Source organism: Hordeum vulgare, chromosome 6H, assembly GCF_904849725.1.
Source record: "Hordeum vulgare subsp. vulgare chromosome 6H, MorexV3_pseudomolecules_assembly, whole genome shotgun sequence".
Taxonomy (NCBI): domain Eukaryota; kingdom Viridiplantae; phylum Streptophyta; class Magnoliopsida; order Poales; family Poaceae; genus Hordeum; species Hordeum vulgare.
Window position 1 is genome coordinate 538,600,325 of NC_058523.1, and position 16,632 is coordinate 538,616,956.

Here is a 16,632-nt window from a genome sequence, read left to right on the forward strand (position 1 = left end):
AATGTTGAAAGTTGGCATGATATCATCATTTCACCCACATAGCATGTGCTAAAAAGTTGAGAGGGTTACGATAAAAACTGGATGCACTTCGTGTACAAAACGAACAATCTCTTTCAAATTGTCAGGGTTTCGAACGAGAACTAATGTGTTACAAAGGGATTTCATTTTTTTGAACTTATTTGAACTCCATACTTTTTATGTGTTCAAAATGCACCATTCAAAGGCACATCACAAATTTTCAACAATTTCTGACTTCATTTGGTATTTTTCGTGCATTTACTTTATTGACCCTGAAATTGAAAAGCACTACAAATGAACTCTGAAAATGTTGAAAATTGGCATGTTATCATCATTTCACCCACATAGCATGTGCTAAAAAGTTGGGATGGTTACGACAAAAACTGGATGCACTTCGTGTACAAAACGGACAATCTCTCTCGAAATATGAGGGTTTCGAACGAGAACTCATCTGTTACAAAGGGATTTCATTTTTTTAAAACTTATTTGAACTCCATACTTTTTATGTGTTCAAAATGCACCATTCAAAGGCACATCACAAATTTTCAACAATTTATGACTTCATTTGGTATTTTTCGTGCATTTACTTTATTTTTTTGAGCTAGTTGACCCTGAAATTGAAAAGCACTACAAATAAACTCTCAAAATGTTGAAAGTTGGCATGGTATCATCATTTCACCCACATAGCATGTGCTAATAAGTTGAGAGGGTTACGACAAAAACTGGATGCACTTCGTGTACAAAACGGACAATCTCTCTCAAAGTATCAGGGTTTCGAACGATAACTCATCTGTTACAAAGGGATTTCATTTTTTTGAACTTATTTGAACTCATCTAGCACAAGGAGAAGAAGGAAAAGTGACCCCCACAACAACAATCGACATTCTTCTTCTCTCATATATGGTGGATATTCCCTCACCTGATTTTTCGACCGTCGATGATGGTCGCTACTCCTACTTCCCCTAGTGCATAACAAATATCTAGCACAAGGAGAAGAAGGAAGAGCGACCCCCACAACAACAATCAGCATTCTTCTTCTCTCATATATGGTCGACACTCCCTCACCTGATTTTTCGACCGTCGACGATGGTCGCTACTCCTACTTCCCCTAGTGCATAACAAATATCTAGCATGAGGAGAAGAAGGAAAAGCGACCCCCACAACAATAGTCATCATTCTTCTTCTCTCATATATGGTGGACACTCACTCACCTGATTTTTCGACCGTCGATGATGGTCGCTACTCCTTCTTCCCCTAGTGCATAACAAATATCTAGCACAAAGAGAAGAAGGAGAAGTGACCCCCACAACAACAGTCGGCATTCTTCTTCTCTCGTATATGGTGAACACTCCCTCACCTGATTTTTCGACCATCGATGATGGTCGCTACTCCTACTTCTCCTAATGCATAACAAATATCTAGCACAAGGAGAAGAAGGAGAAGCGACCCCCACAACAACAGTCGGCATTCTTCTTCTCTCATATATGATGGACACTCCCTCACCTGATTTTTCGACTGTCGATGATGGTCTCTACTCCTTCCCCTAGTGCATAACAAATATCTAGCACAAGGAAAAGAAGGAGAAGCGACCCCCACAACAACACTCGACATTCTTCTTCTCTCATATATGATGGACACTCCCTCACCTGATTTTTCGATCGTCGATGGTGGTCGCTACTTCTTCTTCCCCTAGTGCATAACAAATGTCTAGCGCAAGGAGAAGAAGGAGAAGCGACCCCCACAACAACAGTCAGCATTCTTCTTCTCTCATATATGGTGGACACTCCCTCACCTGATTTTTCGACCGTCGATGATGGTCGCTACTCCTTCTTCCCGTAGTGCATAACAAATATCTAGCACAAGGAGAAGAAGGAGAAGCGACCCCCACAAGCACAGTCGACATTCTTCTTCTCTCATATATTGTGGACACTCCCTCACCTGATTTTTCGATCGTCGATGGTGGTCGCTACTCCTTCTTTCCCTAGTGCATAACAAATGTCTAGCACAAGGAGAAGAAGGAGAAGCGACCCCCAAAACAACAGTCGGCATTCTTCTTCTCTCATATATGGTGGCTCGGGCATTTCATCGAACACCTCATGTGCATGAACTAGAGTGGCAAGAGCATGGCATGCATGCTCACACCTCAACGCCCAAAAACACAGGAGAGGGTGGGCACGGGCGAGGGTTTATATAGGCAACACTTTAGTCTCGGTTTTTATCTAAAACCGGGACTAATAGCACACCCTTTAGTCCCGGTTCGTGCCACAAACTGGGACTAATGATCCTCGGCACGCCACGTCATTCCGCGGCACGCCACGTGGCCGTCGTTGGATCGTTAGTCCCGGTTTTTGCCCCGAACCGGGACTAATGAGATGAACCGAACCGGGACCAATGCCTGGTATTGGTCCCGGTTTTGGTTTGAACCGGGACTAATAGTCTTTCGGCCCTCGGCCGAAAGACCCTTTTTCTACTAGTTGGTTTTTACTGGTTATGAAAAACACCGCTATGGTAGGTCAAAGTGAGACATATCATTCATCAATCTAGCTCACACATGGTCCATTAATGCAGTTTGCTCAGCCAAAAAATATTTTGTTGTGGTTAAGAAAATGTTCGTGAATTGAGTTCACGATTTCAAATATGTCCATGATTTTCAAAAATTGTTTACGATTTCATGAACATGAAAGTGATTGTGTATCTCGATGATGCAGTAAAATATGGTCATTGCCATTAGAGAATAGGATTTCTTTTCTCCCGTTGCAACACACGGGCCGTTTTGCTAGTCTATCCCTACTAATAAAGCACATATTGCTTCTGTGATACGTCATTAAAATTGCCTCCAGAATTCTCTAATATTACCCACCAATGCCACCTACAAGTTATAAAAAACGTTTTGCAGGTAATCCTCGCATGGGCCGGCCCAAGCATAGGGACCAGCTATACTACGCTCTGCTCGTTGGAAAATAAACAGCACACCCATTTGGGCCAGCCCATGGGCAGGGGCCTGTTTTTTTAGTTTTTTAATTAATATATACATGTTACTTTTTATTTTTTTCTAATTCAAATAAATCAAAAAACTTTCGAAATTAAAAAAAATATTTACATAAATGTTTGATAAATATAAAATGTTTGCGAATTCAAAAGTTGTTCGGGATTTTTGTAAAAATGTTTGCATATTAAAAAATCGTAATTTTGGAGAAAACATTCGTGAATAAAAAAAGTCCATCATGTTTAGCAATTTCTTTAATGCAATTAAAAAAATGTTGGATAATTCAAAAAATGAATTATTCGCCAATTCCCAAGAAAATACTTGAAAACAGTTTGTAATGATTTTAAAAATGTTCCCAAATTTGTAAAAATGTTTACAAATGATCGAATGTATGCAGTTCAATAGTAATGCTTCTGAGTCTTTCAGATTATATACCTGAGTGAATTTTGAAAAATTAATTGTGATGGTGGATCGGAATATTATACTATATTTTTAAAAATGTTTCTTGAAATTCAGAATAATTCTTTGAGTTACCAAGTTTTCGAAAAATGTTTCAACTTGTGAATTGTGAATAAAATAAAATAAAAATATTTTCTTGCATTTGTGAACAAGTTTTCGAAATCAGATATGAACATAATATGGTCATTACCATTGAAGATGGTGGTTTTTTTCTCCCGTTGCAACACACGGGCCTCTTTGCTAGTATAACCTACAGAGTGTAGGTTGTTTTTCAGTCGGTTCACAAACAGTAGCAGTTTTACTACTGAGATAAGCAGCAGTTTTTCAGTTAACAAACTGACAACAGTTTTGTACAGTTTCAGAACATGAGCAGAGATCTTTTGGTTAACAAAAGGTAGAAGATACAGAGAAAGTGAAAAGAATGATCATCCATACATAAAGCCCTCGGCGTGAACAGTTTAGCTGACAGGAGCACAAGAGATATATGTTGACTACATCACCATTAGTGAGCTCAAACATGATACACTGAAAAATGACTTGATCAAGAATAGTTACTGTCCTCCGACAAGTGACCAGCTAGCTATGAAAATACTTCTGATAAACCATGGGAATCCATACTACCAGTTAGCTACGATTGCTTGCTGTAGCTTTTCCTAAATTCAACAGTATATAATTTTCAGAACAATGTCTAATTTTCAGAACTGTTATATCTAAATGTCAAACCAAGGCATACATATTCAGAGAAAGAAGATAAGTTCGCTTTGGTTTATACTGCAAGCTTACACATCAGTTCAATTTGGTTTCTACTGCAGGCGGTCAGAACCACAAACTAATCGAGGAAGAAGACGAGGGACTTGTTCGTTCCCCCACACATAACAATACAGCCCTAATTTACCTTACAGTGACTATATCATCAATCTTCAAGATCATTCTAACGCACTCGCACGCCAGTGAGATGGCGCTCGTGCTCACAAGCAACGGCTGCACGACATTCTCCTCCAGGATGTTTGTGATCTGGCCTTTTCTCACGTTGATGCCCGTGTTCTTCTCACCCTTGGCATGACGGTTCCTTAGCTCAGTAACAATGGCGATTGGGTTGAGCCCTGCATTCTCTGCCAATGTGTAAGGGATGACCTCGAGTGCATCAGCAAACTCCTTGATGCAGTAACTCTCCATCCCATGGAGCTCCTTTGACCAGGCAGCCAGTTGCATTGACATTTCTATTTCAGGAGCACCGCCACCAGCAATTAAAAACCTCTTGTTCACCAAGCACCTTCATAAAAACAAGCATGAACAGGATCAAAACACTGAAGAAAAAATAAATTGTAGGTTAAGATGCAACACGATAAATACTACTCCCTCTGTACCTAAATACTTGTAGTTGGAGAGAACTAGACTAGAATGTCAATGCAAGAATGGTCACTACACCATGAAATACACCATGAAATACACCATGAGCAAGAATGGTCATTTCATGAGCATACATGCCTACTTATGCAAAAGGCACATACTTATTTTAACTGTCACTATACTTATGCCCACAAGTCCATACGGACCAGGAGGGCAGGCTGCCCATATTTGGGCAAACAAGACCTCCAAGCAGTTGTTTCTTAAGTAAAAGTCAGACAGAAGCAACCATCATTATTATGAATCAACAGAAGTTGTAAGGTTAGTCCTACCAGCCCAACATATCCATATTCTCACATCTAGACTTCGCACATGGATTTCCTTAAAATGGTCAGTCATTGCAATTAGAGGACATAAATAGTTTGCTCAGAAAATATTATCAAATTTCATAAGATCTGACGTGTGTACCCACAAATTGTTATGCAACGATTATACCAAAGCCTACTACTGTGGCAGTGTTGAAAATCACAAGCATTAAGGCAGTAAGAGGTGTTGGAGCTAGCTACTAGCTCTCACCAGGATTTCCTTTTAAAAGGATGCAGTGTAACCACACACATACAACTAGTGGTATGAAGCGTATACACTACAACAAGCTTGTATTACAACAAGGACATGACTCCTATAAGACTTACAAACCAACCTACACAGTTTAAACTAATGAAACAATGTTGTTGAACGCAGTGGCGAATCTAGAAAAAAGTTGGAGGAGAGGCGGAACTGCCTGTGTAGTGCTAACATGTGTTGGGCTGGGCTAGTAAGTCTAGGTTGAGCCTTGACATTAGTATTAAAAACTAATTTGGTAGTGCTAGAGGGGGGGCTTAAGCCTGTTAAAGCCCCCCTACTAGATTCGTCACTGGTTGAACATAAATAAACAGATTATAGCAGAACATATGTTCGTTTATGTAACACGTAACAATTTACTGCAATGAACAGCCCCAATAGAAAATTAGGAGTATGATCGTATGGTCTTAATAGACTGCAATTAACTAAAAATTACACATTGATACGCAGATTTAAGTTAAATGACGTAAAGTAACTTAAATCTAGAGATGGTTAAGAGGATTAATATTTCACCCAAATCACCATATTAAAATGACCTAGAAAAGCAGGCCTACAATCGAGAACCTTTCAATCATAAAACAGAGAAGATTGTTTCAGTGGAAGTCAAATTACCTGATGACACATAGGGCATCGTGGAGACTGCGATCAGCTTCATCTATAACCAACTGGTTGGACCCACGGACAAGCACAGTCGCAGTCCTCCCCATGTCCCTGATACCGGTGATCTTGACGATCTTGCCATCTCCAGCAGACACTTCCTCGACAACATCAGCATGCCCAAGTTTATCCTCGCGGAAGTGCTCAATGTTGGCAATTGGCAGGCAGTTGAGAGTCTTGGTGATGAAGTCAATCTCGTCCCTCTCTACATCCTTGACCACCAGAATCTTCGCCTTTGCCAGATAATGCAGCGACAACTCGGTCACCGCGTCACGCAAGATGCTCTTCTGGATGAGGAGGACATTGCATCCAGACGCCTTGATCTTCTTAACCATCCCTAGGACGTAATTCCGCTCCTCACGGAGAATGCGGTCCATCTGCGCATGGTCCGGGACGATGACGCTCTGCTCAATATCAGTCTTGGGCGGTGCGATCTGAAACTGGATGACAGCAATCTTGGCATTGTCGATCCTAGATGGCCCTCCGGCGGCATGGCTGGCCTTCTTGTCAAAGATAAGGCCGCGGACAAGCTCAGTATCGTCGACGGTGCCGCCGAGCTTCTTTATGATGCGGATGTCACGAAGATCAAGGAGCTCCGGGTGGGCAGGATCGACGACGGAGAGGGCGGCGTCAACAGCGAGCGGGGCGAGGAGGCCTGAGTACTGGGAGACGACCTTGGAGCTGAGCGCGGTGGAGGCGGATTTGACAAGGGAGTCCCGATCGGCGAGCTCGACGGGGATGGCCATGCCCTCGAGGACGTCGACGGCGCGGGCCGCGAGGCGGTGGAGGGAGTCGGCGGCGGCGGTGGGGTGGGCGCCGGCCGCGAGGAGGGACTGCGCGCGGCGGAGCAGGGCCCCGGCGATGACGACGACGGTGGTGGTGCCGTCGCCGGCCGCCGCGTCCTGGGAGCGGGAGATCTCGGCGAGCATGCGCGCGGCGGGATGGAGGAGGGACATGCGGGAGAGGATGGTGGCGCCGTCGTTGGTGATGATCACCTCCTGGTCCCCGGAGGAGATCATCTTGTCCATGCCGCGGGGGCCGAGCGAGGTGCGCACCGCGTCGGCGACCCCGCGCGCGGACGCGATGTTGGCGCCGCGGACGTCGTCGCGGCGCTTGGTGTCTGTGTAGGTCTCGCCCTTGCGGGCCGACGGCGCGGCGGCAATGGCGGCAGCGGCCATGGCGCGCGGCGGAGCGGAGGAGAGGAGGGTTTTGTTTTTGAAACAAATACTTTTTGAGGAGGTGATGGAGGCCTGGAGGGAGGGGTGTTTCGGTATATATCGCAGGAGAGCGGGCCGAAACTTCCGGCCCAGTAGAAGCCGTGGCCATGTATGTCGGTCTCCTAGGGAGGAGCTCCTATACGACGCGTTCTGCGTCCGACTGACGTGGAACCTTACAGGGCGACTCAGACCTGAGCTGGCCCATTAGCGATTTTACTGTAGCGCCAGATCGGAAATACAGTCAAAAAAATGGGAAACGTTATGCTCCACCCGACGGATCGCACGCGGGCGTCCGCCGTCTTGTTCGTGCGACGCGTGTCCTATTTAAACTCATGTAGTTTGTCATTCTGCAACTTGACGCTTGTTGCAGATTGCGTACCGCAACACGTCTTATGTTGAAGGATCTGAATCTAAATCCCTTGAGGACAGACGCCTCTCGCTCGTGCAACGCTTGTCATATGTACGCTCACCTAGCTTGCATCCTATTGTTGCAGAAAAAAAAATCTACAACAAACACTCGGTTGCAAAATATTTATGCAACAAGACTTTTGTTATAGAGAAAGAATTCTACATATGTTTCCGCAACACGATCTTTGATGTGAAAAATATTATATAACAAGGAAAACTCTTCCCATCAGCCGGTCGATTTCTACAGTCGCGTAGTGCAAGCAGGCGTAATGACGAGTTTCTGCAACTTGGTCTCTGTTTCAATAAATTGAAACAAATATATTTTATTGCAAAAGTTTTCTACTGTCCGACCTACGTTGCAAAAGTTTTTTGCAACATGACCAAAATTTTCTGCAACACGATCCTTGTTGCAGAAAATATTCTATAACAAATTCTATTGCAAAAAATATATACGGACGTTTTCGCAACATGCTCTTTTGTTGTCAAGAAAATTGCAACATAATCTATGTTGCAAAAGATCCGTCAGTCATTTTTTAACACGTCAGTCGGACGACGTAGCAGCGTGCTTGTTTTCGCAACTGGAGCGTTGTTTCAGGATTTTGTGTGGTGGAGGGAGGCGACCGAGCTGGTGATTGAACGGTGCACGCGTATGCATTGGACGGCTAAAAGGGTGGTGGATGGTTACTATAGATCCACTGGTGGATGCCTAGCAGTCCCAAAAAAAATACATGCGAGCAAATGGTTCTGTAGCTAGTGCATTTTTAAAAGAAGAACCATTTCAAAAATTTGACTTCATTTGAGATTGAATATTTTTCTGAAAACATGATGATTTTTTCAAATATGCGAACCTTTTTTCAAAAAACATTGAACACTTTTTGATTTCTGGAACATTTTTCCGACCTATTTATTATTTTTTGAAAATAGGAAACACTGTTTTGAAAGAGCGAACATTTTTCAGAAATACGAATATTTGCATACATTTTTTCAAATTTCAGAACATCTTTTCAAAATACAGAATATTCTTAAATTTCGGAAGATTTTTTTAAATTCTGTAACATTTTTTCAAATTCCGGAACGTTTTTCCAAAATTTCGGAACATTTTTCTATTCCAGAACATTTTCCTGAAAATCCGAAACCTTTTTATAAAAATTCCGGAACATTTTTCAAATTCAGAAACATTTTAAAATTTTCTAGAACAATTTTCAAATTCCGGAACATTTTTTCAAAATATAGAACATTTTCTCAAATTCCGGAATATTTTTTCAAAATATAGAACATTTTCTCAAATTCCGGAATATTTTTCTAAAAATTACGAAACATTTTTGCAATTCCGGAATGTTTTTTCAATATTCTGGAACATTTTTTCATATTCCAGAACATTTTCTGAAAATCTGAAACCTTTTAATAAAAATTCCGGAACATTGTTTCAAATTCTGGAACATTTTGTCAAATTCCAGAACATTTTTTCAAATTTCAAAACATTGTTTCAATTTCTGAAACATTTTTCTACATTCTTAAACTTTTTTTCAAATTCCGGAACATTTTTTGAAAATCTGGAACATTTTTAAAAATTTCGGAAAAAAATTTCAAATTCCGGAACATTTTTGAAACACAAATAGAAAACAAAAAAAATATTTTTTTTTATATCCTGAATATTTTTTGATAATTCAGACCATTTTTCGAAACAGAAAACAAATAAAAACGGTTCGGTGAACCTTCTAGAAGTTTCCCAATACCGGAAAAGACCGGTTGAAAACCTTTAGAAGGTTCCCAAACATGTTAACGGGCCGGCCCATGTAAAATCGTTCGCGTGGTTGCGTTTGCTGATGCAAAAGAGCGTCAAATAGGATATTCCTTCTAGGGCCTAGAATGATGGAGTTAATTGCAAGAGAGTGCCACAATTGGGGCCTTATTCACAAGTTGGTGCCATCTTTCAAATTTTTTGCAAATACGTACCGAGATACAGGTCGTATTTTGCAGATCCTGTATTTCTACGTATAAATGCTCTTTCTCACATATATGGCCCATCGGTCAGTCTCTTACAGGAAAAATCGGTCCGGGCCGCTTCGATCCGGGAAAAACCGACTCTCTCTCTTCATCCTGACCGGACAGGAAAAAAAACCTTCTTCTTCCCCAAACCGAGCCCACCCTGCTCCTCCACCTCGCCTCCCCCTCACCGCCACCACCGCCACACCCCGCCGGCCACTCCCTCCACCCCACCGCAACCACCAGCACCGCCCCTCCCTCCTCCGCCCCGCCCCCGCCTCCTCACCATCTCCCCTGCTACTCCACCCCGCCTCCCGCGACAGGCAGTACTCCTCCGTCGAGCACCAGCACGGCGGCAGGTGCTCGCCGGCGCCGTCGGCCATGACGGAGCTGAGCCCGAGGGCGAGCAACTGGCACGTGGACGACCACATGTCCTTCGGACGGCGCACAGCAGCCCGCACTCCCACTCCCACTCCCACAACGCGTCGGCGGCCATGACGGAGGCGGCGGTGTCGGACCTGCCGTTCCCGAGCTACATGAGCAACACGAAGACGTCGAGGGCCAAGGCGCGGTCCCAAAGCGCCCCGAGGCAGCGCGCCGTCGCCGAGGCGCTAGAGCGGCAGCCGAGCAGGAGGAAGGGGCGAAGCACAGCAGCGTGCCGCGGGGCGCCAGGATGCAGCGGTAGTCGTCGCAGCACCAGGCCGGGTCCGCACCGCGCCAGTCGCCATTCTTCCACCGGTCGTGGTCATCGGAAGACGTCGGTGAGGCTGGACACGTCGACGGCGTCGCTCAGGGACAGCGAGTGCGGGTCCACCACCAGCTCCGTGCTCACCGCGGCCACCACCGTGTTCCCCCACTTCTTCGCCCTCTCGCCGCTCCCCAACGGGAAGGGCTGGTTCTCCTTCCGCTCCACGGAGGGCGTCCCGGCGCTCTTCACCGGGCTCCCGACGTTCTTCACGCGGCACCACCAGCCACCGGAGGAGGAAGGCAAGGAGCTTCGCCGGCCGGCTGGCCGCAGCAGCAGGAGTAGGCGGCTGCGGGATGCCACGGCGAGCAGGAGCTTGCTGTTGATGCGAGATTCCCAATAATGGCGTCGCGCAGCGCCGCGCTCTGCTTCTCCGCCGCCGTCACCACGGCGAGCAGGAGCTCTGCTCTGTTGATGCGAGAGTCCTGCTCTGTCCAGGCGGCCAAGGTGCTAGGCGCGCCGACGACCTTCGATGCGGCGAAGCTGACGGTGCAGCACGCCGGCGCCGGCGAGGCGTTCCCGAGGGCCTACACGCGAGCCGGTTTGGAGAAAACAGATAGCCGGTTTTCCCCCCAACCGCAGCGGTCCGGACGGTTTTTTCTTTAAGAGGCTGACAGGTGGGCCATGTATGTCAGAAAGAGCATCTATACGTATAAATACGCGATCTGCAAAATACGACCTGTATCTTGATATGTATTTACAAAAAAATTGAAAGATGGCACCAACTTGTGAATACGGCCCGAATTGTGACACTCTTTTGCAATTAACTCAGAATGATGCAGCTGTCACCTGCATATACGCACCCCTAAAAAAATAAAAAAGTCTAAAAGGAAAATCTCAATCCTAAAAAAATCAATTACTCAAAAAAATAAATTTGGTTTTTTTGTCTTTTTTATGATTGTACAATCCTTGGTACGTAATCCCTTTGTTTCTAAATATAATTCGTTTTAAACTCTATTGTACTTGCTTTAATTGATTTCTGAAGCATCAGACCAAAAGAGCAACTTTTTTTTTTGAGGGGAACCAAAAGAGCAACTAGTAGTGCAGTTAGAGCAAGTACAATAGTAGAGCCCGGCTCTAAGCTCATGCCATGTCACCTATAGCCCATCTTATAGCTAATATGTACAATAGTTGGTTAGAAGAGTGTACTACTTATTTATCATAGGACCCACATTTCATTCTCACAAAGTGTCTAGGAGCACGTGCTAGAGCTGGCTCTTAGCTAAAAGCCCGCTTACCTTCTCTCTCCTCCAACTAAGCAAAAATATACTATTTTATTCCTTATAGCCAGCTGACTCAGCTCTATTGTACTTGCTTTTAAGAGTCTACCCTTGTTGTGGCTGGCTACACGAACACTGACTTTAACGACCATTGATCCATCCGTCTTTCCAGGAGGTAATCAGAGCTCAGAGGTTTCCAAGAGGATACTCAGGGAACGAGTTAGGCGCATTCAGAGCTCAGAGGTTTCTCAACTCGAGCAGCAACATCAACACATAGCCAACACCAGAGACAAGCAACTAAACCAAGACGACCGGTTCTGGCAAAAACTTGTACCAACGGACAACGGCCAACAAATCTACTCATCAGGTTCAGCAGTGTTTACACTCAAAAAAAAAAAAAGGTTCAGCAGTGTTCAAAAGAACCAATCACATAGCATACCAACAAGCAAAATTCAAAGAGGCTGCAATTGAGGGCAGGCTCGCATTGCACGACACAACAGAATATGACAACACACGCCAGTCACGGGCACAATATGAAAACGATGAAATGAAACGCCAGTCTAATCTGACAAGGGAAGTGTTCAATGACATGCTGCTTTATTTTCCTCCATGAAACCCTTCCTTATTCTATCGCTCCACAGTCCTTACGCCAGCCAAAAGCAAATAAAAACCATTCATTCACTGGTGCAGACGATGAATCTCTGACGCCGTTATCAGAACCAATGGAAATCAGGGGGGAAGTTCATTCACGATGATGATGATGATGAGTTCTTGAGGACCCACTCCACCAGGGTGGACACGCCGAACCCGGTCGCGGCACGCTTCTTGTCGTTCCACACCGGGCCGGCCATGTCGATGTGCATCCACTGAACCTTCTCGTCGACAAACTGAAATGCAAGGACATTAAAGTTCGGTCACCTCTGCCAGAGGAAGACAAACTGGTACAAGTATGATGAGACCTTCTTTTTCAAGAAATACATGTGGATGCTTTGGTCATTCTAGAGAGATGCTATACCTGTTTCAGGAACAGGGCAGCTGTGATGGAACCGCCCTGTCGACCGCCGGTATTGACCATGTCAGCCACACCAGACTTCATCTGCTCCCAGTAGCTTTCCTCCATGGGCAATCTCCAGAACTTCTCCCCCGATAACTCAGATGCAGCAGTGACTTCTTGGGCTAGTTCATCACTTGGTGTGAAGATTCCTGAAGAGACATGTTCATTAGTATGCAAGACTTCGGAGTACTCCACCATTTCCATCTTGGAAGCACACAAAATCGAAGTTGGCTGAGAGGAAAATATGTGTTTGAGCTTACCAGCAATGCTAGGCCCAAGTGCAACAACACAGGCACCGGTTAGTGTTGCCAGATCAATAATCTGCATGTCATAATAATAATTACATTAAGTCGCAAGGCAACTGAGTAAAAAGTTCAAAGCAAACTAATAAACATCACTTCTCTGTTCTAAATTATCTTTCTCTTTCAACAGATCTGATAAGCATAATTGATTGTTTAGGTCGTGTAGTGCAATGCATATAATCCTTATATGGCAAGCTAAAAATGGAAAAAGATAAACCATACGTCTGTAAGTGGACTGGGCAAATAAAGTAGTGCCCCTCGATGCCGAATAAGGCTATGAGTTTTACTACAGATTTTTCAACATATCCGCATTACAACTACAACAACAATATCTGATTGATATTCCACTTAAAGTTCTCTACATCAAATCATCAAAGCCGCCAAATTTGTATCAACAGAATATGATGTCTAAAGAAGCAATTTATTACCTTGTCAACACCTTGATTACAAGCATAGACCAAAGCATCAGCAAGCGTAAGCCTCCCTTCAGCGTCAGTGTTATTTACCTAAAGGAACATAATAATGTGTAGATGAATACATTGAATACAAAAGCAGTGGGCAAACTGGACCATGAAAACAAGGATAAGCATCACACATATTCTTCTATTTTCAGATGATTACAAGAAACATACCTCAATCGTCTTCCCGTTAGAAGCAGTCAAAATGTCACCAGGTCTCATTCCTGTGCCACTAATCATATTCTCACAGGCAGCAACAATAAAGTGAACCTGCAAGGAAGGAAATCATTAGCAAATGCACTGAAACAAAGAGGTTGCTCATGCAAGTAACTGAAAACTGAAGCACCTCTACTCCAGGAGGCTTGATTTGGGCCAAAGCTTTTGCTGCACCAAACACTGCCGCAGAGCCTCCCATGTCAAACTTCATCAGTTCAATACTGCAGCCTGGTCCAGTCTTAATGTTGTAGCCTCCACTGCAGAAAAATTGGTGAATTGAGTGTTAAGATTTAACAGTCATGAATTATTAATATCACTGCATTCTACCAGCATGACAAAGCATATTGAAGATGACAAATCTACCCAGTACAGTAGTGTAATTCATAAAATATGCTTAGCGGTACAAACCTGTCAAAAGTTAGCCCCTTCCCAACAATAGCCAGCTTTCTCTTGACATTGCCACCAACGGGCTTGTAGCACAAGTGGATGAAGTGAGGAGGATTTGCAGAAGCTGCAGCAACTCCCAAGTAGGAGCCCATCTTTAGCTCTTGGCATTTCTCTACATCTAATATCGTGGCAGTGAATACATCACTGAATTCAGAAGCAATCTTTGATGCCTCCTCCGCAAGCACAGCTGAAAGGGAAGGGTGTCAGGATTGTAATAATAAACTAAACACTGTAGCTGTATATATGAACTCTGTGATTGAGTGAAGAGCTACTGACCAGGGGTAAGGACATTTGCAGGTGCGTTGACAAGCTCTTTCCCGAAAATCACGCCCGAGGAAAGATCATTGACATACTTAAGTTTCTGGTCCAGCTCTGAACCAGAACCCAGTCCAATAAGGTCTACTTGTTTAAGATGAACCTTCTTCGACTCAGCCTTGAATCTGCTGTCCTCATGCAACCCAAGCACGGTTCCTGCAATTCAAATAAGCAGAAGACAATCCAGCATCAAGTCAACGACTTCCATAACTATGCTATCGAAAGAAAAGTATAAGCCCACTAAGTATATCGCAGTACCGGAAGCGATTGCTGCGGCAGCGTTGAGCTTGAACCCTTCCTGGATCCCAGCGGGGGAGGCAAGAACAATAGCGACGCTGGTAGCCTGAGCAGACTTGGCAACTGATGCAACGGATTCACCGATACCCCGGCAAGCCGCGGCGGTGGACGGGGCGCTCTGGCCAAGACCAACAAGAGCCACCCTCTTGAAACCCTGCCCGGAGAGGCGGAGGACCACCGATTGCCCGGCCTTCCCGGTGAAATCCTCCTCGGCCGAGGCCTCCGAGAGCAGACCGCTGAGCTGGGCGTCGAGCTTCTTTAGCACGGCATTCTCGAACTTGGAGTCTGATCCTTTGGACAGATCCTTCTCGGTGACCGCGACGGCGAGGATGTCGCCCTTCCAGTCGGAGAACTCAATGTCCTTGCCCGTGAAAGCAACCTACATGACACAGAAGGAACACAGTTGAGCTCACTGACTTGCAGTGAAAGCGGTTACTCTGCATCGCCAGAGCAGATATGCTAAAATCTAGATGGGGACGAGATCTTCCGTGGGAGAAGACTACGCTGGTCCCGATCTATCTAGCAGTTCATCAGTGTTTATACTCGACTAAAAAAAAGTCTGGATCGATCGATTCGAAACAACTGAAAGGACTAGTCCTACTACCACTACTGCTGCTGGTGTAAGCGTCCGTCAACACCGTCCAAGTGATCTTCCATGGGGGCACGGCACACTAACTCGATCTCGATCTAGCAGGTGGTAAGAGTTTCTACTACGTAGCGAAAGTCTAAGATCAATCTACTGGCGACAACTGAAAGGACTACTTCTACAGTACCACAGTCCTACAACTGAAGTAAGCAAGCGTCTCGATCCAACTCGCTGGCACGGAAAACGTTACTGCAGACACACGCGCGCGCACCTGGGGGAGCTCCACGGCGTTGGCCTTGGTGAGCCCGAGCGCGGGGACGGCGGCGGACGCGGACGCGGAGGCGGAGGTGTGCCCCATCCTGGCGCGGTGCCCGAACGGGCGGCGGAGAGGGGCTGCGGCGGCGGCGCCGAACGACGACGAGGAGCAGTAGGGGCGGGCGGACGGCGCGGCGCGGGGGAGTCGGCGCAGGAGGTGCGGCGCGCGGCGCAGGAGCAGGCGGGAGGCGGCGGCGGCGACGGCGGCGGTGGCGGAGGTGGATGCGGCGGACGCCATTGGAGCGGGGCGGGGGGGCGAGGTATATATCGGCCGCGGTCGCGTTGCCAGCCGTCCGATCAGGTCGGGTCCCTTGTAGCATGCGTCATCCTCTCCCGGGACGGCCGGCTACGCCCACGCGGAGGCCTGCCCGGGTGGTCGCGCTGCTGAGGCCGGCGGGTGGGGACGGGAGCGGCGCGGGGCCACTGGTCGGTGAGAGGTTTTGGGCTTGCGCGTGGGCCGCGTTGGTGGCGGGCAATGTTGTTCGTCGCTCGAGGACTGGACTGGTGTGGGAGGATGGATAGCGTGGAGGTCGAGGAGTCTGGAATGGATGAGAGCGCTTTTTTATTGGCTCCCCTTCTTTTTGTTTGTTTTACGGGAGAGAGCGATCCATGGACCACGATATCGGAGTTGTTTGTTTTCACCTACGTACAGTATAGGAGTATGTATGTATGTAGATTATGTGTAGACCTGGCGTGCCGTAGCAAGTGAGAGTGCCGTGTGGCTTGCGCTCTCTTCATTTTAAAATTTAAATAAATAAATAAATATTCCCTTCGTTTTAAATTGTTGTCTTAGATTTGTCTAGATATAAATATATCTAACCATATTTAAGTATTTTGATATATTCATATCTAGATAAATCCAAGACAATTTCGGAACGGATGGAGTAGCTTCCTAAAAAAATACTAGGAGCGCATTTTGTAAACAGCCTGCATAATAATATATATTTTTTCCAGGGAAATATGAGAGTTCTTTATTCA

At 45.6% G+C, this 16,632-nt stretch overlaps 2 protein-coding genes across 2 annotated transcripts; both read right to left on the reverse strand.

Annotated features, from left to right (window-relative positions):
• Positions 1-4,278: 4,278 nt before the first annotated feature.
• LOC123404412 (T-complex protein 1 subunit delta-like) lies at positions 4,279-7,266 on the reverse strand. Its single transcript, XM_045098336.1, has 2 exons — positions 6,044-7,266; positions 4,279-4,736 (listed from the first exon to the last, which is right to left on the reverse strand). The coding sequence occupies exons 1-2, from the start codon at positions 7,264-7,266 to the stop codon at positions 4,355-4,357; spliced, it is 1,605 nt and encodes a 534-aa protein (XP_044954271.1). The 3' UTR covers positions 4,279-4,354.
• Positions 7,267-12,242: 4,976 nt separating this feature from the next.
• LOC123401610 (leucine aminopeptidase 2, chloroplastic) lies at positions 12,243-15,936 on the reverse strand. The gene is made up of 10 exons (XM_045095443.1): positions 15,611-15,936; positions 14,715-15,132; positions 14,418-14,612; positions 14,103-14,328; positions 13,825-13,951; positions 13,653-13,748; positions 13,449-13,526; positions 12,979-13,039; positions 12,680-12,867; positions 12,243-12,551 (listed from the first exon to the last, which is right to left on the reverse strand). Exons 1-10 carry the CDS (start codon positions 15,890-15,892, stop codon positions 12,411-12,413), a joined length of 1,812 nt encoding a protein of 603 aa, XP_044951378.1. The 5' UTR covers positions 15,893-15,936; the 3' UTR covers positions 12,243-12,410.
• Between the last annotated feature and the right edge of the window lie 696 nt (positions 15,937-16,632).

Coding starts and splice junctions, on each gene's coding strand:
- LOC123404412 (XM_045098336.1), bottom strand. CDS start 7,266: ATGGCCGCTGCCGCCATTGCCGCCGCGCCGTCGGCCCGCAAGGGCGAG. Junction 4,737..6,043: donor GATGCCCTATGTGTCATCAG/GTAATTTGACTT, acceptor GTTTTTATGAAG/GTGCTTGGTGAACAAGAGGT.
- LOC123401610 (XM_045095443.1), bottom strand. CDS start 15,892: ATGGCGTCCGCCGCATCCACCTCCGCCACCGCCGCCGTCGCCGCCGCC. Junction 13,040..13,448: donor GTAATCAAGGTGTTGACAAG/GTAATAAATTGC, acceptor TATGACATGCAG/ATTATTGATCTGGCAACACT. Junction 12,552..12,679: donor CTGCCCTGTTCCTGAAACAG/GTATAGCATCTC, acceptor CTTGCATTTCAG/TTTGTCGACGAGAAGGTTCA.